The following is a 17827-nucleotide window of genomic DNA, read 5'->3' on the forward strand; positions in this document are numbered from 1 at the left end:
CTTAGGAATGGATTCTACCGTTGCTTTCCTTAAGGTGCTGCTCTATATGTAATCACTCTGCTTAGAACACAAACAAATGAAATTCTTCTTTTTAATTTAAATTATGTTCCTGCTTTGTTTTCTTTGGAGATGAAAATATTGTTCATTTGTTTAGTTACTTTGTCTCATGAAGGTAGGTGAAAAGGATACCATTGAATTAAATAGAATCTTTTTTTCCTGTTGATAATAACTTTGTATATATTTTTACATTTTTTAAAGTTTTGTTACTACTGGAAAAGTCGAGCGGTACTTCAGTTTACTGGTTTTCTACAAAGTTATTACTGATTGTTGGTAAATAATAGGTGTTGAGTAAATGACATCTACACTTAAAAATGATAGTCACAGCAGTGGTGATCAAGACAGCCATCATGAAATGCCTGTATGGGTAATAACTTCTCAGTATTAGATGATCCTGGTTACCTTGTTAATATACTAGTTATATAATACAAAAGCATGGTCTTTGTTGCTGTATTTGCTAAGTTACTGTTTATTTAAGCTTCATAAGCCTCATTTATATATAGTAGTGGAATAAAATTATATATTGTTTTACTGAAAGTATTTCATATAAATATACTATGGTATCATTTCCCAAATAGCTTTTAAAATAAAGGGATAGGTCTTTTCATTTCCATAATTATTGTTTTATCATATTTTTCAGATAGCTTTCCTTAGTTTATGCATAATGACTACAGAGATCCTTACATATTGGAACTATGAAATGAATAAGTGAAAGTGTTTAGTTGTCAGCATTTATGAAAAATAACTGGCAGAAAGAGGGAAAAATGAGAAATAAATGGAAAGAGCATTAGGTCTAAACTAAAGGATGAGGCCTAGTTTCCTTGCTCTTGTAGATCCAAGCAAGTGATTGACCAGTAAAGGAGCACAGTCAATACCTATACAGTCAGTCTCACAACTAAAATGAGAAGAACAAAACTTTTTATAAACTGTAAAGACTGTAAGTCATTGTTTACTGATATAAATGAAATGGAAAATTCTATTCTATAAATAATTATAGCTTACAATATCACAGAACAATCAGTTCTCCTGTAAGAGGCAGTATATGATTATGTTCTCAATTATGATTATGGCTGAAATGTGGTACTTCACTGACATCTAAACTTATATAGTGCATGCTTAGCATTGTATATAATTAGGATAGTTACTTAGAAATAAATACCATGCAAATCTCTAACAACAGTACCTTTCTACTTCTGCAGTTTTTTTTTAAATGGATTTTTTTTTGCCCAAAAGTTTATCAAAAAGCTACTGTTCATTAGTACTTATTGTGATATATATGTGCACAATGTTTTACATTTTATTTTATTTTTATGATGGTAGTGTGAAAAGGTATTACTATTTATTTTATAGATAGGGATCTGGGATTCAGATTCAGAATTGTTAGGTAGCAAATGAGAAAGCTGAGTTTGAATATCAGATTTCAGGTCTTATGGCTACAAAGCTTATGTTATTACCAACTTCACAATAATGCTCAGGTAAGTAAGTTTAGTGATTTTTATGGCACACCCATATACTAGGGATTTCCTTAATGCTCCCTGTTTCTCCTTAAATAATTAGTGTTATTTGCAATAATAACATTAATTAGTGTTATATGAAATAAATGATTTACTGTTTGCCAGACTTGTGCTTACCTCTGTACTTGCATTCATGGTCTTTCCTCTTGGTCTTTCTTATGATTTACTACCTGCCTCCCTTCCTTTATAATTCCTATATGGTTTTCAGTGGCTGCATAGTACTCCATTCTGTAAATGTTCCATGGTTTATTTAACTATTTTTGTTTTGGGGGGAAATTCTGTTACTTCCAACTTCTTAATATTTTATCTGGTATTTCAGAGAATATCCTTGAGATACATGAGTTTCTATGCAGATTCTTAGTTGTTTCCTTAGGAAAAATTCCTTTACGTGGAACTTGGAGGTACAAAGGTGTGTATGCATACTTTCAAGGTTGAGCCAAATATACTTTGAAATAGTATCAAATTACTCTACAAAAAAATTTATTCCTGTGGATAGTATGGGAGAGTGCCTGTGTCCTTGCATTTTTGCTTTAAAACGTGAATTGTCAATTTCATAGGCAAAAAAGAGAGGAGGGGTAGGTAATTCAACTTAAATGTTGGGTTTGTGAGTGTGTGTGTGTGCGCGCGCGCGTACGTGTATGAAGTTGTAATACTAGTAGTAATAGTTTATTTGCAGATTTTTCTACTTGAAGTGTATTGTTTGCTTTGTCTTATATTTTTCATTTTGCTCTTTTCCCTTTGATTGAAATACTTTTTTGGGACAGTATTCCTATTAAATAACACATGCATGGTTAAACAAGTCAAGGGTATGTGTATCATGCTATCTTTTCAGCATATTAGGTATTTTCTGTTGATGTTTTATTGTCATAGTTAAAGTGATTGTTACTTCATATCTCCTCCCCCCCCTCACCTTCTTCACTCTCCCAATATAACTTTTTCACTGTTACGGATTAAATTAACTTTGGGTGTTTCTGTATTTTTTAACTGTAAATATTGTTTACTGCTGAGCTTAGTAATATACTGTGAGTACATTTTCCTTCCTGTTCTATGTTATCATTGATTTTGTTTGTACCTATTTTTCATCTCCGTATTATTTATATCGGGGTTTAGCTATCTTTTAGGTTTATTGGATACAGATTGTTTCTGTCTCTTGTTTTCCTTTCTAGCATGAATTATCTGAAGAGAAGGATCTTTTTAGAGAGCTGTGTACTTGGCTGTCACAAAACCAGAAGTGACTTACCTGTCTTTTTAGACCTGGTTTAGATGCCAGATCTTCATGAACCTTCCCCTATTGTTCTACCTGCTCTTACTTCCCTGAACTCCTGAGCATCACTGTTATGGCAACTGTATGGCACATTTGTTTGATATTGCCTTCTTATAATGCATCTCCTCCTAGTAAGAAAGATAAGTTCTTCAAGGTTAGCTCAGGCTTTTATTTGCGTGTAGCCACCAGAGCTTCTTAATACCATGCACACGGTCAGTATTTACAATTATTTACTAAACAATTGACCACCACTTAAAATTGTCATGTTTTAGTGATTTTAGTATAGTAGATACTTTTTATATGGGTTCCAAAGGACATACTGAAAAAAAAATGTACATTCATATAAGAAAGGAAAAAGGAAACACTTTCAGTGACTTTTTTCAGGGTTTTGGAAGTAACTGTGATTTCTAGGGCATCTTTCATGTTCCAGGTTTTCATTGTTAAAGTCTTGTGCTAGGGATTATGTGCTGTTTGAACCTTATTGCCTATCCTTAGGTATAGCAAAAAGGGGGAAAGGGAAGGACTCATCACAACTATACAGTGGCAGCAGCAGGTGATTGAAGAATTCTGGCTCATTAAAAATGACTTTCAGCTAGAATTCTCAGAAGTTTCTGTAGATTTTTTCCCCCTTCATCTGGGAAAGTAAAATATCCACCTGTATTCACCCTGCCAATGAAATATGACTTTATTTGTATCACAGATGACCTGTCCAATGTTACATTAATCATATAATTTATGACTTGAAACATTTAACATTTACTTTCAGAGATAAATAAGTACACACTGAAGCCATTGAGGTGGAAATGGTGAATGAATGGCTTGAGTAAAGTCAGTATGGGGCAGAGATTTATTGAGGATTATTTCAGTTTCATAGCCATTGGCTAAAGTGAAGAGTAGTACCGTATCACATGCTAAGAAGGGGGTGCCTAAATTCTGGAAAATATAAATGAGAAGACACCGGGGTACAGGAGCTGGAAATAAAGATTAGCAATTTATTGGTAAATTGACAGAAGCAGTGGGAATAGATTAAATCACTGAGAGGAAAAAGCTGATAGAGCAGACTCAGTACTGCGATAGGTAATCTGTTAGAAAACGTTGCTTTAATCTCATAGGATTACTGAAACTGTATCTTTGCATGACATTTGAGGTTTTATGATAAATTTCATATGAAAACATAAACATTTACAGCTGTAGTAACTTATAGTAACCCAGATTAAACTGGGTTAGACATTTAGCTTGTTTTCAACACTGGGCGCAAGTGAGGAGTCTAATAGACACTCTACACTGGGATATTGAAAAGGCTTTAAAGATGGGACTCATACTAGCATTGGATGTGGCGTTGGGCTTGTCAATAGCAGTACTTACAGCATGCAGGGCTTTGAAAACAGAAGCATGGCACACAATCAGCTAGAGTCTTGATTTCACAACAGTTCTGATTTGCAGGTTGGGACAAGGTTTTGAGGTAAGGCTTTAAGAAAATAATAAATTGCTTCTTCGCTTTATCAACATCAGTGGTCTCTCTATGTCAAGAGATATCTTAACTTCAGATCTCCCAAGTCTAAGGTTACAGGGATGTTTGTTTATATTTCAAATATAGCCTCTCATTTAAATAGGTAGTTGGCAGTATATATTTTGGCATAGATTTAAAGGCGATATGAAAGTAAAAGTACTAGCATAACCCAAGTCAGGTGTAACTGATGTAAGTTTACTTTTTCTCTAATTATTATGCACATCTTTAAGATGTGTAGATAAGAACGAAATACTTTCACAAAATAGTTGTAAACATTTCTCACAAAATCAGTGACAGAGTATGCCTCGTCGGTTGCTTTAGTTTTAACAGTAGTGCATTTGAAATGCCACATCTGGTGGGTACTTCTCATTTAATTTTTCTGTGTATTTGATTTTGTTTTGTAATATCCAGAATATTCCAACCTGGTTCTTTTCCTGTCTTCTTGTAATTCCTCCTCTGTTGTCTTTGCCTGTGCCTCTTCCCCAATGTTATGCCTAAATGTCTGTATCATCAAGCTCTGTCCTCTCGTCTCGTTCTCTTTGTTTGGTGTACCTTCCATTAGGAAGTATAGTCCTTACCCCAACCTGCTTCTTCCTCACTCCATGTTTTCCTCTTCTGTACTTCCTGTGCCCCATCAGCAAACATTGGAGTCTTGCTATATAGCAAGCTTTATGATGGGCATAAAGTGCTGTCTTGAAGTATCTCATACCAGGCCTTACTTACTTTCTTTCCTATCACTGCCTTTGGTCAGGTCCTGATAACTCTTTTTCCAGATACTTTTGATCAGCAAACATTAATTGAAGGTCCACTCTGTGGATAGTACTATGTTGAGCACTGGGGATACAAAAACGATCAAGTTTACAGGCATAAGAGCAATAAACAACTCTAAGTATTACCAGTTACATAACACTTAAGAAATTTGATCTCATGCTAAATATTCCATAATATGTATGATAGATAACACGTTAGAGCTGTGGAAAGTTTTATGTTGTGCAAAGAAGTAGGTTCATGTAGCTCCTGGTTGAGCACTGCAGAGAGACAGCACAAGATGGACAGCAGGACTTCATGGAGCAATATCTTGAATGATTTTTTTTTTTCTTTTTTTGTATCGTGATTGTTATTTCTCTGTGTCCTCTTAGTTTGTCTTGGTTCATTGTGTTACTGTCTTGTCCCCAGTGTTTTATAATCATTACAGGAAAGCTACCAAGAGTGCGAGACGAAATGCGTTTCCAGTTTATTGGAAATACTATCTGCACAGGATATTCCTTAATGGAATGGTTGTATAAGACATTTGCTTAAGATGCATAAGGTACGGAAGTAGTACAAGAGGGATCCATTGTGAGTAGGTCAGGGAGGACTTTACAGAAGTCATCTAATTGAGCACGGCTTTGTAGCGGATGAGACAGAACAAGAGGATTCCGGAGAGTAGCATGTATGAAAGCACCAAAATATATATTGATAACTAAGTACTTTCTTCTGTCTGGAGTGTAATGGACAAGAAAGGCTTTGGCTGCAGGAAATGAGGCCAGAGGAATAGTTAGGGGGCTATAAAAGATCAAGAGGTGTTTTGCTTCTAGGCTAAGGAACATGGACTGTCCAGAGCGACTGAAATTTTTAAATCCGAGGAGTGTTGTAGATTTGTATTTTAGAAACAAGGGCTAGCTTCACTGAGAGTTGCCCTACATTTCATGCTCGTCATCGCCAGAGTCAGCTTAGTAAAACACAAGACTGGTCATGTAAATCCCAGCTCAGAGCTTAAGATGACTCCCAGATACCAGAGTCTAATTTTACACCATTTCTGTGAGGAAATTGTCTGTTTGCTCTATCTTGAACATTTTTTTTCATCAGATACCCGCACAGCTCACTCCTTCGTTGTATTTATGTCTGTGCTGAAATGTAACATCAGAGACCCTTCCTGGCTATCAAAACCAGCATGCTTGTCACTCTTTAGTTCCTTATCTGCTTTATTTTTCTTTTTAACACTTAGCAGCTCTGAAAGTTGTATGTTTATTTATTCACTCAACTAGTTATTTATGTTTCCTGCCACTGGAATGTAAGCTTCATGAGAACAGGAACATTAGTACACGTAGTATAGTTCACTGCTGAGTCTTCTGTGCCTTGCCCATGGTAGGTGGTTACTATTTGTTGCATGAATGTGGCCGCAACCACTTTCCCCTTTCTCCTCTCTTGTACTCTATGCTTCACACTCCAGACAGGGGACTTTTCACAGGCCACCATTTCTCAGCCCTGCCTCCTCCTGAAATCCCGTTCATCTTTAAAGGTCCATCTCAAATACTACCTTGTCTATAAAGATCTTAATTCAAGTAGTTAGTTGCTCACATACTTTGCTCCCATAACACTTTTTGAATATGTAGGAGAGGAATGTTTTCCTAGACTACCCAGGACATGATAACTGCAAGTAAATATTTGTGTCAACAAGAGACACAAATCTCTGTAATCAGAGAATTATTCAGGGAGGTAGACATGCATTATAGGTAACTCTTGAAAATCATTTGATTAATTGAAGAAATTTAGAGATGACTTGAATTTGATTACAAATGCAGTATGATTAAGGAAAAATAGAGAAAGAATCATCTGTTTCTGTTAAGTATGCAATTACACAGTCTGGAGAAAGTACCTGATTTATTTTGTATGTATGCCATATACTTTATCAATTTATTAATTCTTACTTTTGTAGAAATAACATGAACTGGGGGCGCCTGGGTGGCTCAGTTGGTTAAGCGTCCGACTTCGGCTCAGGTCATGATGTCAGTTCGTGAGTTCAGGCCCCACGTTGGGCTCTGTGCTAACAGCTCAGAGCCTGGAGCCTGCTTCAGATTCTGTGTCTCCCTCTGTCTCTGCCCTATCCCCACTTATGCTCTGTCTCTCTCTGTTTTAAAAAGTAAAACATTAAAAAAATAAATAAATAACATGAACTGTAATAAAAACAGAAATAGATAAGTTCTGAAGAAATTACTTGTTGGAAACAATATATAACAAACATTAAAATTTTTATTGACTTTATAAAAAGATTTTTAAATATTTATTAATTTCTGAGAGAGAGAGAGAGAGAGAGAGAGAGAGAAACAGTGAGTGAGTGGGGGAGGGGCAGAGGGAGAGGGAGACACAGAATCCGAAGCAGGCTCCAGGCTCCCACCTGTCAGCACAGAGCCCAACACGGGGCTTGAACACGTGAACCGTGAGATCGTGACCTGAGCCGAAGTCAGATGCTTAACTGACTGAGCCACCCAGGTGCCCCTTTATTGACTTTTTATTAATTTTTAAATAAAGTATTACTTCTCCACATACAACATTGAAAACATAAAGTATCTACAAATATTTCGATTAAATCAGCACTATATTCAGGCCAATTTCTACTTTTGAAGATGCCATCATTTGAATTATCGAAAATGCCTTTGTCTTCTCAATAAAGGCTGGAGGGAAATGTCTTTGTTGTAAGAATGCCCTGCATAAGATTTTATTTTTCTGGCAAATGGAAAGGTGAAGAGGCATGATCTTTGTTTTTTTTTTTTGTTTTTTTTTTAATATCTTGTCTATATTTCATTGTGTGTGTGATGATCTGTCAGTTCATTTTAAATAATGAATTTCTGCTGTGAAATCCTGGCTAAGACCTTTCTGTGAAGTTATGCAGTTTCTCATATCTGAACTCAGGTTCTACTTTTAACTATAAATATCTTTTCTCTCAGATGAAAATCATGCTACATGTTGGGGATTCATTGAATTTTCTAAGACATAAGCTATGAAAGCTAATAATTAAGTAGAATTATTGACCAGCCCTAAATGCAAAATTTGCAAGGAATTACAGTTAACCTCTAATATCTGTCACTCAACAAATATAAATAATCAAAGCCAATTTTTTTTTAAATATTGGAGGACCCCATTAAATGCCTAGATGACCATATAGAGGTGCCAGAAGGACTTTGAATAGTTGTCACTGACAGGATGAAAGTGTTAAATATAGGAAGCTGGGGTGATTAGGGTAGCTCCTATTTATCTACATCATAAATGATGCCAAGATGCTTCTTGAGGAAGATAGCAAAGGAAGCATAATCTTCACATAATTAATTGCAGATTTCTTTTTCATTTCTTTCTGGAACAGTGTCTGGGTTTGAAAAAATCCTACTGGATTTGTTACTGGGAATCACTGTACCACAAATGTATGAAGTGAAGGAAGTATGAAGTATATAAGATGCACTCAGCATTTTCTTGAGTTCATAAGCTTTTAATAAAACATTATGAGGAATTTTACCAATTTTTTTTGTTTTTCTTAATTACGATACAAAGGAGCCTTTTGAAGGGATTTACGTAAACTTGAGTAGACTTTTCGGTGTGTGTTTCATTAGAGAAATAACTGAAGAGCTATAATGCAATAGAAATTTTTACTTTATCTATCTTATTTTGTGGTATTTTGTTTGTTTTTCAGTGTCAAGCCAATCCCACCTGAAGGAATCAAGTCCAATCCTTCCAAGCGACATAGAGACCGGCTTAATACAGAGTTGGACCGTTTGGCTAGCCTGCTGCCTTTTCCACAAGATGTTATTAATAAGCTGGACAAACTTTCAGTTCTCAGGCTCAGTGTCAGTTACCTAAGAGCCAAGAGCTTCTTTGATGGTAAGAAGAAGTTTTGTTTATTGCTATATATTAAAATTTAAGTAGCAGAGCCAAACTTGTAGTATTTCTAAAAATACATGTTCCAGGTTCATTCATCAGAAAGATGCTTCCACTTGCCTGATTTGTAGTGTCATTCTGTGAAAATCATAGGTTTGAAAGTTATGTCCATATAGTTTCCAGTTCCACTACTCCTTCCAATGCAATTTTTTAAAGTCTCTGTCCCTCCCCCCCCCCCCCATTCTCTCAATGAAGGGAATAAAACACATATACTATGACATATTTTTGCTTATTTCCTTCAATATGTTTGGGTAGATATTTATTCTTTAAAAAAATTATGTACACTTCTACTACTATATACTAACCGTGTGTTTACTCCAGGAAAATGTAAATAATTTTTTTCCACCAGAAGAAGTATTACATTATAGGACTCAGAATTGGATTTCAATCTCATTGTGCCATGATAAACTATTTGATTTTAACCAAACTATTTAGCATCCCTGTACCTCAGTTTACTCAGCCATGAAGTTACTTTCTAATCATATATGATTTCATAGCAATTAAGTATTTTATTGGAAATTTTTGTTGGAAAATAAAGTTTCATTGTATATTCTTATGTAAAATAATTCCTCAGTTTCTCTTTTTATCTGTTTATATGTCAGAAATATATTTTTTTTCAGGAAATGTTGATTCTTTTAAATATATCATGCTATTTAACAAATAGTAGTAAAGAATTAGTGATAAAATCTGAGTGCCCTAGTCAGTGCTTCTCAAACTTTGAGTATCTACAAATCACATAGGGATCTTGCTAAGATGGGAGTTCTTATTTAGTAGGTTTAGGTGGTAGTCAGAGATTTTGAATTTTTTTTTAGCATTTATTTCGTTTTGAGAGACAGAAGTGAGACAGAACACCAGTGGGGGAGGGCAGAGAGAGATAAGGGACACAGCATCTGAAGCAGACTCCAGGCTCTGAGCTGTGAGCATAGAGCCCGATGTGGGGCTCAAACTCACAAGATGTAAGATCATGACCTGAGCCGAAGTCAGACCCTTAACCGACTGAGCCACCCAAGCGGGCCAAGATTTTGCATTTCTCACAGGATCTCAGATGCTGCTGCTGCTGCTGCCCTAGACCCATCTACAGATACTTGAATTTATAATATGTGTTTAGAATATTGGAAAACAGTTATTTCCCTGCAGGTTTATATTTAAATGGTTTGCTATGTTTAGTCTGGGCATTTTTTTATTTGCTTGCTGTGTATGATCTTTATTTTGGATAAAAACTATGTAGTTTAACAGTTGTGATTTGAGCAATGCACACTGATTATGAGGATAATCATTTCAGGTCAGATTATATGTTTAAAGGTTCATAGTAGACACTTAAAATTGTTTCTTATCTATAAAGTCTTTGAATTTTCCTTTACACCAGATCCTTCATCTCTAGGATGGGTTATGTGGGATTCGGTGTGTGTGTGTGTGTGTGTGTGTGTGTGTGTGTGTGTGTGTGTGTGTGTGTGTGTTTATCAACTAAACAGTAATTCTTTGATAGAGTTGGAACTAGAACCCTGGTTTCTGGATGCCCTGTGTTGTTTTTCCTAACCATCTTCCAATTACTTCTCTTTTCTGGGAACCATTTATATAGCACAGTCCTGAGGACTTTCCCCTGATCTGTGGTTCTCAAAGCATAGTCCCCAGATAAGCAGCAGTAGTGTCACCTGGGAACTTGTTACAAATGCCAGATCTTGGGCCCACCCTAGACCTGCAGAATAAAACTCTGGTAGAGTGGTGGGGCTGGATGTATGTGGAAGTTTGGGAGCCCCTATCATAGACTGTAGCCACTCCCAGCTTTGTGGAATAGCTGTCCTAATCCTCAGCATTAGTTCACATGCAGTGCTTACTGCTTGATCTTGTGGCAAGGGGTTCTATGACAAACAGGACCTGGTTTCTGCCCTTAGAAAGTTGACTGACTAGAAGCCAGAGAGATGTTATTCCTTGACTTTGGTAAAGATGCATTGATGTTAGTCATTTTTGCCTTTTTGTTTCTTGCTCCTATATGATAGGAAATCAAACTATAAATGTTAAAAAGAGAAAAGGGGCACCTGGGTGGCTCAGTTAAGCATCTGTCTCTAGATTACCGCTAAGGTTATGATCTCACCGTTCCTGGGATTAAGCCCTATGTAGGGCTCTGCCCTTTAAGCATAGAGCCTGCTTGGGATTCTCTCTCTCCCTCTCTCCCTCTCCCTCTCCCCCCTCCTCCCCCTCCCCCTCTCCCCTCTCCCTCTCCCCCCCCCCCCCCTCTCCCCCTCTCCCCCTCTCCCCCTCTCCCCCTCTCCCTCTCCCCCTCTCCCCCTCTCCCCCTCTCCCCCTCTCCCCCTCCTCTCCCCCTCTCCCCCTCTCCCCCTCTCCCTCTCCCTCTCCCCCTCTCCCTCTCCCCCTCTCCCCCTCTCCCCTCTCCCCCTCTCCCTCTCCCCCTCTCCCTCTCCCCCTCTCCCTCTCTCCCTCTCTCCCTCTCCCTCTCTCCCTCTCTCTCTGTCTCTCTCTCTCTCTCTCAAAATAAATAAATACACTTAAAAAAAATGTATAGATTGTGCCCTGTTTAGAAGTAGTGGGTAAGGGGCTTTTGGGTGGCTCAGTCAGTTAAGCATTGGACCAATCTCAGCTCAGGTCATGATCTCACGGTTCGTCAGTTTGAGCTCTGAATCGGGGTCTGCGCTGAAGGTGCAGAGCCTGCTTGGGATTCTCTCCCTCTCCCTCTCCCTCTCCCTCTCCCTCTCCCTCTCCCTCTCCCTCTCCCTCTCCCTCTCCCTCTCCCTCTCCCTCTCCCTCTCCCTCTCCCTCTCCCTCTCCCTCTCCCTCTCCCTCTCCCTCTCCCTCTCCCTCTCCCTCTCCCTCTCCCTCTCCCTCTCCCTCTCCCTCTCCCTCTCCCTCTCCCTCTCCCTCTCCCTCTCCCTCTCCCTCTCCCTCTCCCTCTCCCTCTCCCTCTCCCTCTCCCTCTCCCTCTCCCTCTCCCTCTCCCTCTCCCTCTCCCTCTCCCTCTCCCTCTCCCTCTCCCTCTCCCTCTCCCTCTCCCTCTCCCTCTCCCTCTCCCTCTCCCTCTCCCTCTCCCTCTCCCTCTCCCTCTCCCTCTCCCTCTCCCTCTCCCTCTCCCTCTCCCTCTCCCTCTCCCTCTCCCTCTCCCTCTCCCTCTCCCTCTCCCTCTCCCTCTCCCTCTCCCTCTCCCTCTCCCTCTCCCTCTCCCTCTCCCTCTCCCTCTCCCTCTCCCTCTCCCTCTCCCTCTCCCTCTCCCTCTCCCTCTCCCTCTCCCTGCCCCTTCTACACACTGATTCTCCCTTTCTCTCTCAAAAAAAAATTAAAAGAAAAGAAATAGTGAGTTAGCATTGAAGCTACTTAGCGAGTAGCCAGGTACCATTTAAGCGCTAACATAATTACCGTTTTCTAGGCAGTGTGTGTGTTTATATCTATGCACACACACATATGCTAATTAAAGTAATATATGTATGTTTAATGTATAAATTTATATAGATAGATAGATATATTTTTTTTCATGAGACACATGTGTCCTGTTAAATACCACAAGTAAGGTAGATTTCAAACCTACCTTACAAAGAATGTTATTATAGCATAGCTGGGCTCCTTTTGGAGATCTTACATATTAACAGTTATTTTCTTAGCTCTTCATTAATGAGTTAATTTTTCATTCTGGTTCAGTGTATTTAACAATAGGATCTTATTATCCTTCATCATTCCTTCACCAGTTACATTACCTTTAATTTTAGGTCCTTTGCATTACAGTTTTTAAACTTCAGTGTGTATCAGAATAACCTGGAAAGGTTATTAAAAGGCACATTCTAGGGGCACCTGGGTGGCACAGTCGGTTAAGCGTCCGACTTCAGCCAGGTCACAATCTCGCAGTCTGTGAGTTCGAGCCCCACGTCAGGCTCTGGGCTGATGGCTCAGAGCCTGGAGCCTGCTTCCGATTCTGTGTCTCCCTCTCTCTCTGCCCCTCCCCCATTCATGCTCTGTCTCTCTCTGTCCCAAAAATAAATAAACGTTGAAAAAAAAATTTTTTTTTAAAAAAGGCACATTCTAGGGCATGCCCCTCTTATTGCTGATTCTGAGTGGCTTCAGTGTAGAACCAAGGAATCTGTATTTTTATTATGGATCCTAGATGAGTCTGAGGCATTGATTTAACTTGGTTTTGATTACGCCTGAATTACTTAAAAAATTTTCTCTTTGCCTTCAGAAAAACAAATCCAAATGTACAAAATTTTAAGAAGAATATAAATGTGTTTGCTTAGGTTTTAGTGAAATGTATACCCTAAGTAGTTTCTTAAGTTGTTCACAGAATTAGATGGAAACTGAGAGATACAATCAGTAGAAAAGATTCCAGTCTTTTCCAGGCCTCCAGTGATGTAGGATGGCAATTCAATATTTTGAAAGGACGCAGACAATTCATTTTTCAAGGTAATGTTTAAGATCTGAACAGATGCTAAATGCTACAAACCAGGAGACTTGGAGCATGCGGACAGTTTAGGATTCTAATGTGCAGTAAAACCACTCTCCTACTAGGGAAAACAGTATAGCGAAGTGAAGGGAAGCTCTAAGTGAATAACAGGATGCAAACAGGGGGTGTGTGATTCCTGCGGAAAGAACAATATAAACGAGTAATCATACAATCTTGTTAAAAAGGAAACTCAAGTTTTACTGTAACAATAGATATTTTTCCAAGAAAATACATCTATTTATTGCAAGTTTAAATAATCCAGCTTGGGTGGATCTTCTTAAACTTTGGAGCCCTGACTCTAATACTGCTCTGACTGTCTGAAAAGCAGCACTTAGGATTTAAGTACACTACTATTTATCCATTTCTAATTGATCAAAACATTCTGAAATACAACTTTGAACAAAATATTTATTTTTCAAGTATGATAAAGTTAGCACTTTCTTTGACACTATTAGATTAAAATTATTATATAATAAATGTGTAATTCAGGATTGCACTTTATTCTAAACCCTGTGCAGGTGCTGAATTCACAAAAAAGAAAAAGGGTAGAAAAAGATTTCTGCTCTCTAATAGCTCAAGGTCTAGTGTTTCAGCAACTGTGACAAATATAGTATGTGAAATCCTTTAAAAATGTACCTATTCAGTATTTATAATGCACTACTTAGGGAATATTTCAAAGGAAGTAAGAAGATTAGAAGTTTTGTTAGTTATTTTGGTTTGAACTGAAGAAATAATTGAGGGAATCTTTGAATACTGAATCCTTGAAAACTTGTAAACTATATTCTAGAAAATAAAGCTCAGACAATTATTTTTCAGTTTGTATTCTGTTTATGCCACAAATGAAGTAATCATTACAAACATTATCATTTCTATATTATAGTGCTTTGGTTTTTCTGGTGCACTTAAAATTCCTATATATCGCCTGTTTCACTAACTAGAATGGAAACTCCTTGAGGGTATTATGTGTACTGTTGTACCTTAACACACTTAGAACAATGTCCGTCCCATAGTAGGCATTCAGTAAATATTTATTAACTCAGTTTCACTAACGTATCTGAAAAAGAATGTAAATTTCATGTTGAAATTTTAGATTATGGATTTAAATGTACAGTTGTGGGGCTTAGTTTCAGATGTTAATATTTTGCTTTTGCCAGATACTCTCTCTGCTAGTAGCCAATTACAGTTTTTGGTTCTATCGGTTATTTTATTTTCTATCTATAAATATGCAAATATGAGAAATATTTTATGGAATTGTAGCAGTAAATTTTTTTACATGGTCTCTGATTGGCTGGGTCATACAGTGAAGTGTGTACAAGAATTTAAAGATGCAAATGTGAAAGCTACATACATCTTTTTAGGATGAACTAGTATCAACTGTATCCTTCTCCAATCAGTACTTCCCTTTGCATTCCTTGCCTGTCTCTCTGCTCCTTTGCCTTCTCTTTATGAGTATTGTTCCTGATTCGCTGGTTCTTTGCTTCTTTGTTGGATGCTCCTTTTGTACCTGCCTGCAGTCTGGCAGTCTTGAGACTTAAAAAAATTTTTATTATTGTAGACGGAATGTGCAAATAGAGCTAAGTATTTTAAAAAAAAACACTCCCTTTTGTAAATTTGATAAGAATAAGGTGATACTTTATTTTTAACTTATGCACAATGGACACACATAGACATATTTTAAGGATTAATAACAATATATTAATAATGATAGATTAAAATAGTAAAAGCTGTTGAAGTTCTATTCAATTTCCTCAGTAATATTGCTCTTCTGGGTTCTCTTTTATTTTTCCGTGCCTATTTCTTTTTATAAAGACTCCTCTAAATTATGTATCTTTGAAGTTTCTTTGTAGAGTCTTTTCTGTCTTTAGAAAATTAATACCCAGGGGCGCCTGGGTGGCTCAGTTGGTTAAGCGTCTGACTTTTGATTTTGGCTCAAGTCATGATCTTGCAGTTCCTGGGATCGAAACCTGCACTGGGCATCTGCTAACAGCAGATTCTCTCTCTCCCTCTCTCTCTGCTCCTCCCCACTGACTGTGCACACACACTCTCTCTCAAATAAATAAACATAAATAAATATTGAAAAAAAGAAAAAAATACCCACAATCCAAAATTGATGTTTTCTGATGTTGGTGATTAAACACAGTAAAGTGCCATTTTTGCCTGTCAAGGCAAATTAAATCAGACCAGAGGGGAGCCTGAGGACAGTTATAGGATCACATAGAGCTGTGACCTGACAAGTCAGTGTGGACTTAGGTCCTGGAAATACAGAATGGAAGACTAAAGTCTTTAACATTATATTTAAACTTTTTCACCAAATTCTAGAATGTTAAGATTAAACCGTACTTTTTTAATTAAAAAGAAAAGAGGAGCATAAAAGGAAGACCCAAGTTACAAAATGAGTATTAAACTCAAATATCATGTTACCTCTGAGAGGGAAAATATCTAAGAAGTTTAAATAATTTACTGACTGTGACCAGTAATAGTTTATTCAGGGAGACTAGGATTTGGGTGGTTATAACCCAGCCTTTAAAATTGGGTGGTATTAAGGGAAAGGCTTGTTTCCTCTTGTATTGTGTCTGTTAGTTCCAAGTCTAACAGTGGACATTGGGTTTGTTGACTGATTGGAATCAGTATGGTAATGTCATATTCTTGGTAAGAGTAATTGTAGCATCTAAAAATTTGAGTTAGATTACATTGTCTCTTTTTAAAATATTCATTATTATGTCAGTGTTGCATTTAAATTACTTTACTTTTGGACAGCATTCCCAAAATTGCAATTCATATGTCTGCTGAGGCACAAGTATCTAATGAGGTAGAAAAGGCAGAAAAGTTTTCTTTCAGTGAGGCAATAGTACGGATCAGTGGCATGTAGTATTATGTCAATAAAATATTCATAGTATATATTACACCATTAAAATATAATTATTAACTGTGAAGTCTTTTACATACTCCATTATATATGTCATGGGTTATATTTTGTGACATCTTTATAATTGAGATACGTAAATTTAACCTGTGGAAAGGAAAACTTAAACACAAGAAAGAGATGATTTTGTCTAGGTTTCAGTAAGTCTGACAAGTTTGAGGACCTGAGATCTAATTCCCAACTCCTGCATAGGCAGCTATTATAGGGAGTGGTTTCTGGTTATTTTTAAAATTAAGTAACATAGGGGAAAATCATTCTGAACCATTACATGTACTTAAAATAATCACCATTTTATAAAGTGTAGTATTATTTACATAGTGGAATGTTCTAAATTCATGAAGTCTAAAAAATGCTCTAAGAGGGGAGAATAACAATAGTTAACTTACATGATGTGGTGATCTAACATTTAGTCAACCTCATTGTCGAATATGGATCTTTGTTGACTTTATTTTAAATTAAAAAATTGCCCGTGCTCTTTTCTTGGTCTTCCTTTTGTCTTTAGTTAACAGTTCATTTCCAGTTCATTAGGTTTTCAAAAGAGAGCTATTGTGTTTATTCATCTTGAGCTTGTGTGTTTCTCTGGATTTCAATCCTGTTTTGGTGTCTGAGTAACCCAGAACACTGTCTTGAGAAACATGTGCAGAGAATGAGCTTGAACAGGCAGAGAAATGAATTAAATAAAAAGCCCTTTCAGGGGTTGAAATTTTATAAAGTTTAAGGGTTTTATTAGATGTGTGCTTTTCATTCATGGGATTTGTATGCTAATTTCATCTACATTATATAATTTTGAAGTTACTGTATAGCAAGTAGTTTGCAAAAGTTTCAGCAATGTGGTACCACAGCAAATATGATTTCTTAATTCCAGAAAGTTCTATGGTAGGTTTGTTTGCGTAAATGATGAGCATGTTTGAAATCATCATATAGGATTCAGTTTCACTTATGTGTGGTGTTATCTACCTTACTATAATTGAACTATATATTTTTTTCCAGAATTCATATTCTAAACATGAAACTAATTATAACATTCATGATAGCTACATAATTAAAGCTATAAAATGTAAAGATTTAAAAATGTAAAGGTTCTTTTAAATTTTAATGTATGGACTTCTATAATCTAATCGATGTAAACTGAAACAGGGACAAATAAAAGGAATAGTAGAATATTTTTATTGAGTCCAGTTGAAGTTGTATTAAATCCTGGCTCTTACATTTAATAATATGATCTCTTTGGATAAGGAATATACTTTCTCTTTTCCTCAGATATTGTAACTTACAAGATTCATTAGATTCTGTGAATAAATTTAACATTTTATGATATTTTATATAGGATACTTTCATCACTGAGTATTCATTTGCTTTGATAGGTATTTTCAAAAAAGACAACAAGTGCATATTAAAGATTCAGACTGAACCTGAACTTGCTATATCT

The 17827-nt window shown here is 36.8% G+C and overlaps 1 protein-coding gene across 1 annotated transcript in view; it reads left to right on the plus strand.

Annotated features, from left to right (window-relative positions):
• The window catches only part of AHR (aryl hydrocarbon receptor), a 53735-nt gene that overhangs the window by 2855 nt on the left and 33053 nt on the right, over positions 1-17827 (plus strand). The window contains exon 2 of the mRNA XM_011280419.4: positions 8790-8977. Within this exon, the coding sequence (XP_011278721.2) occupies positions 8790-8977 (188 nt within the window). The remainder of the gene's footprint in view (positions 1-8789; positions 8978-17827) is intronic.

The sequence above is a fragment of the Felis catus genome, chromosome A2 (genome assembly GCF_018350175.1).
Source record: "Felis catus isolate Fca126 chromosome A2, F.catus_Fca126_mat1.0, whole genome shotgun sequence".
Classification (NCBI taxonomy): Eukaryota; Metazoa; Chordata; class Mammalia; order Carnivora; family Felidae; genus Felis; species Felis catus.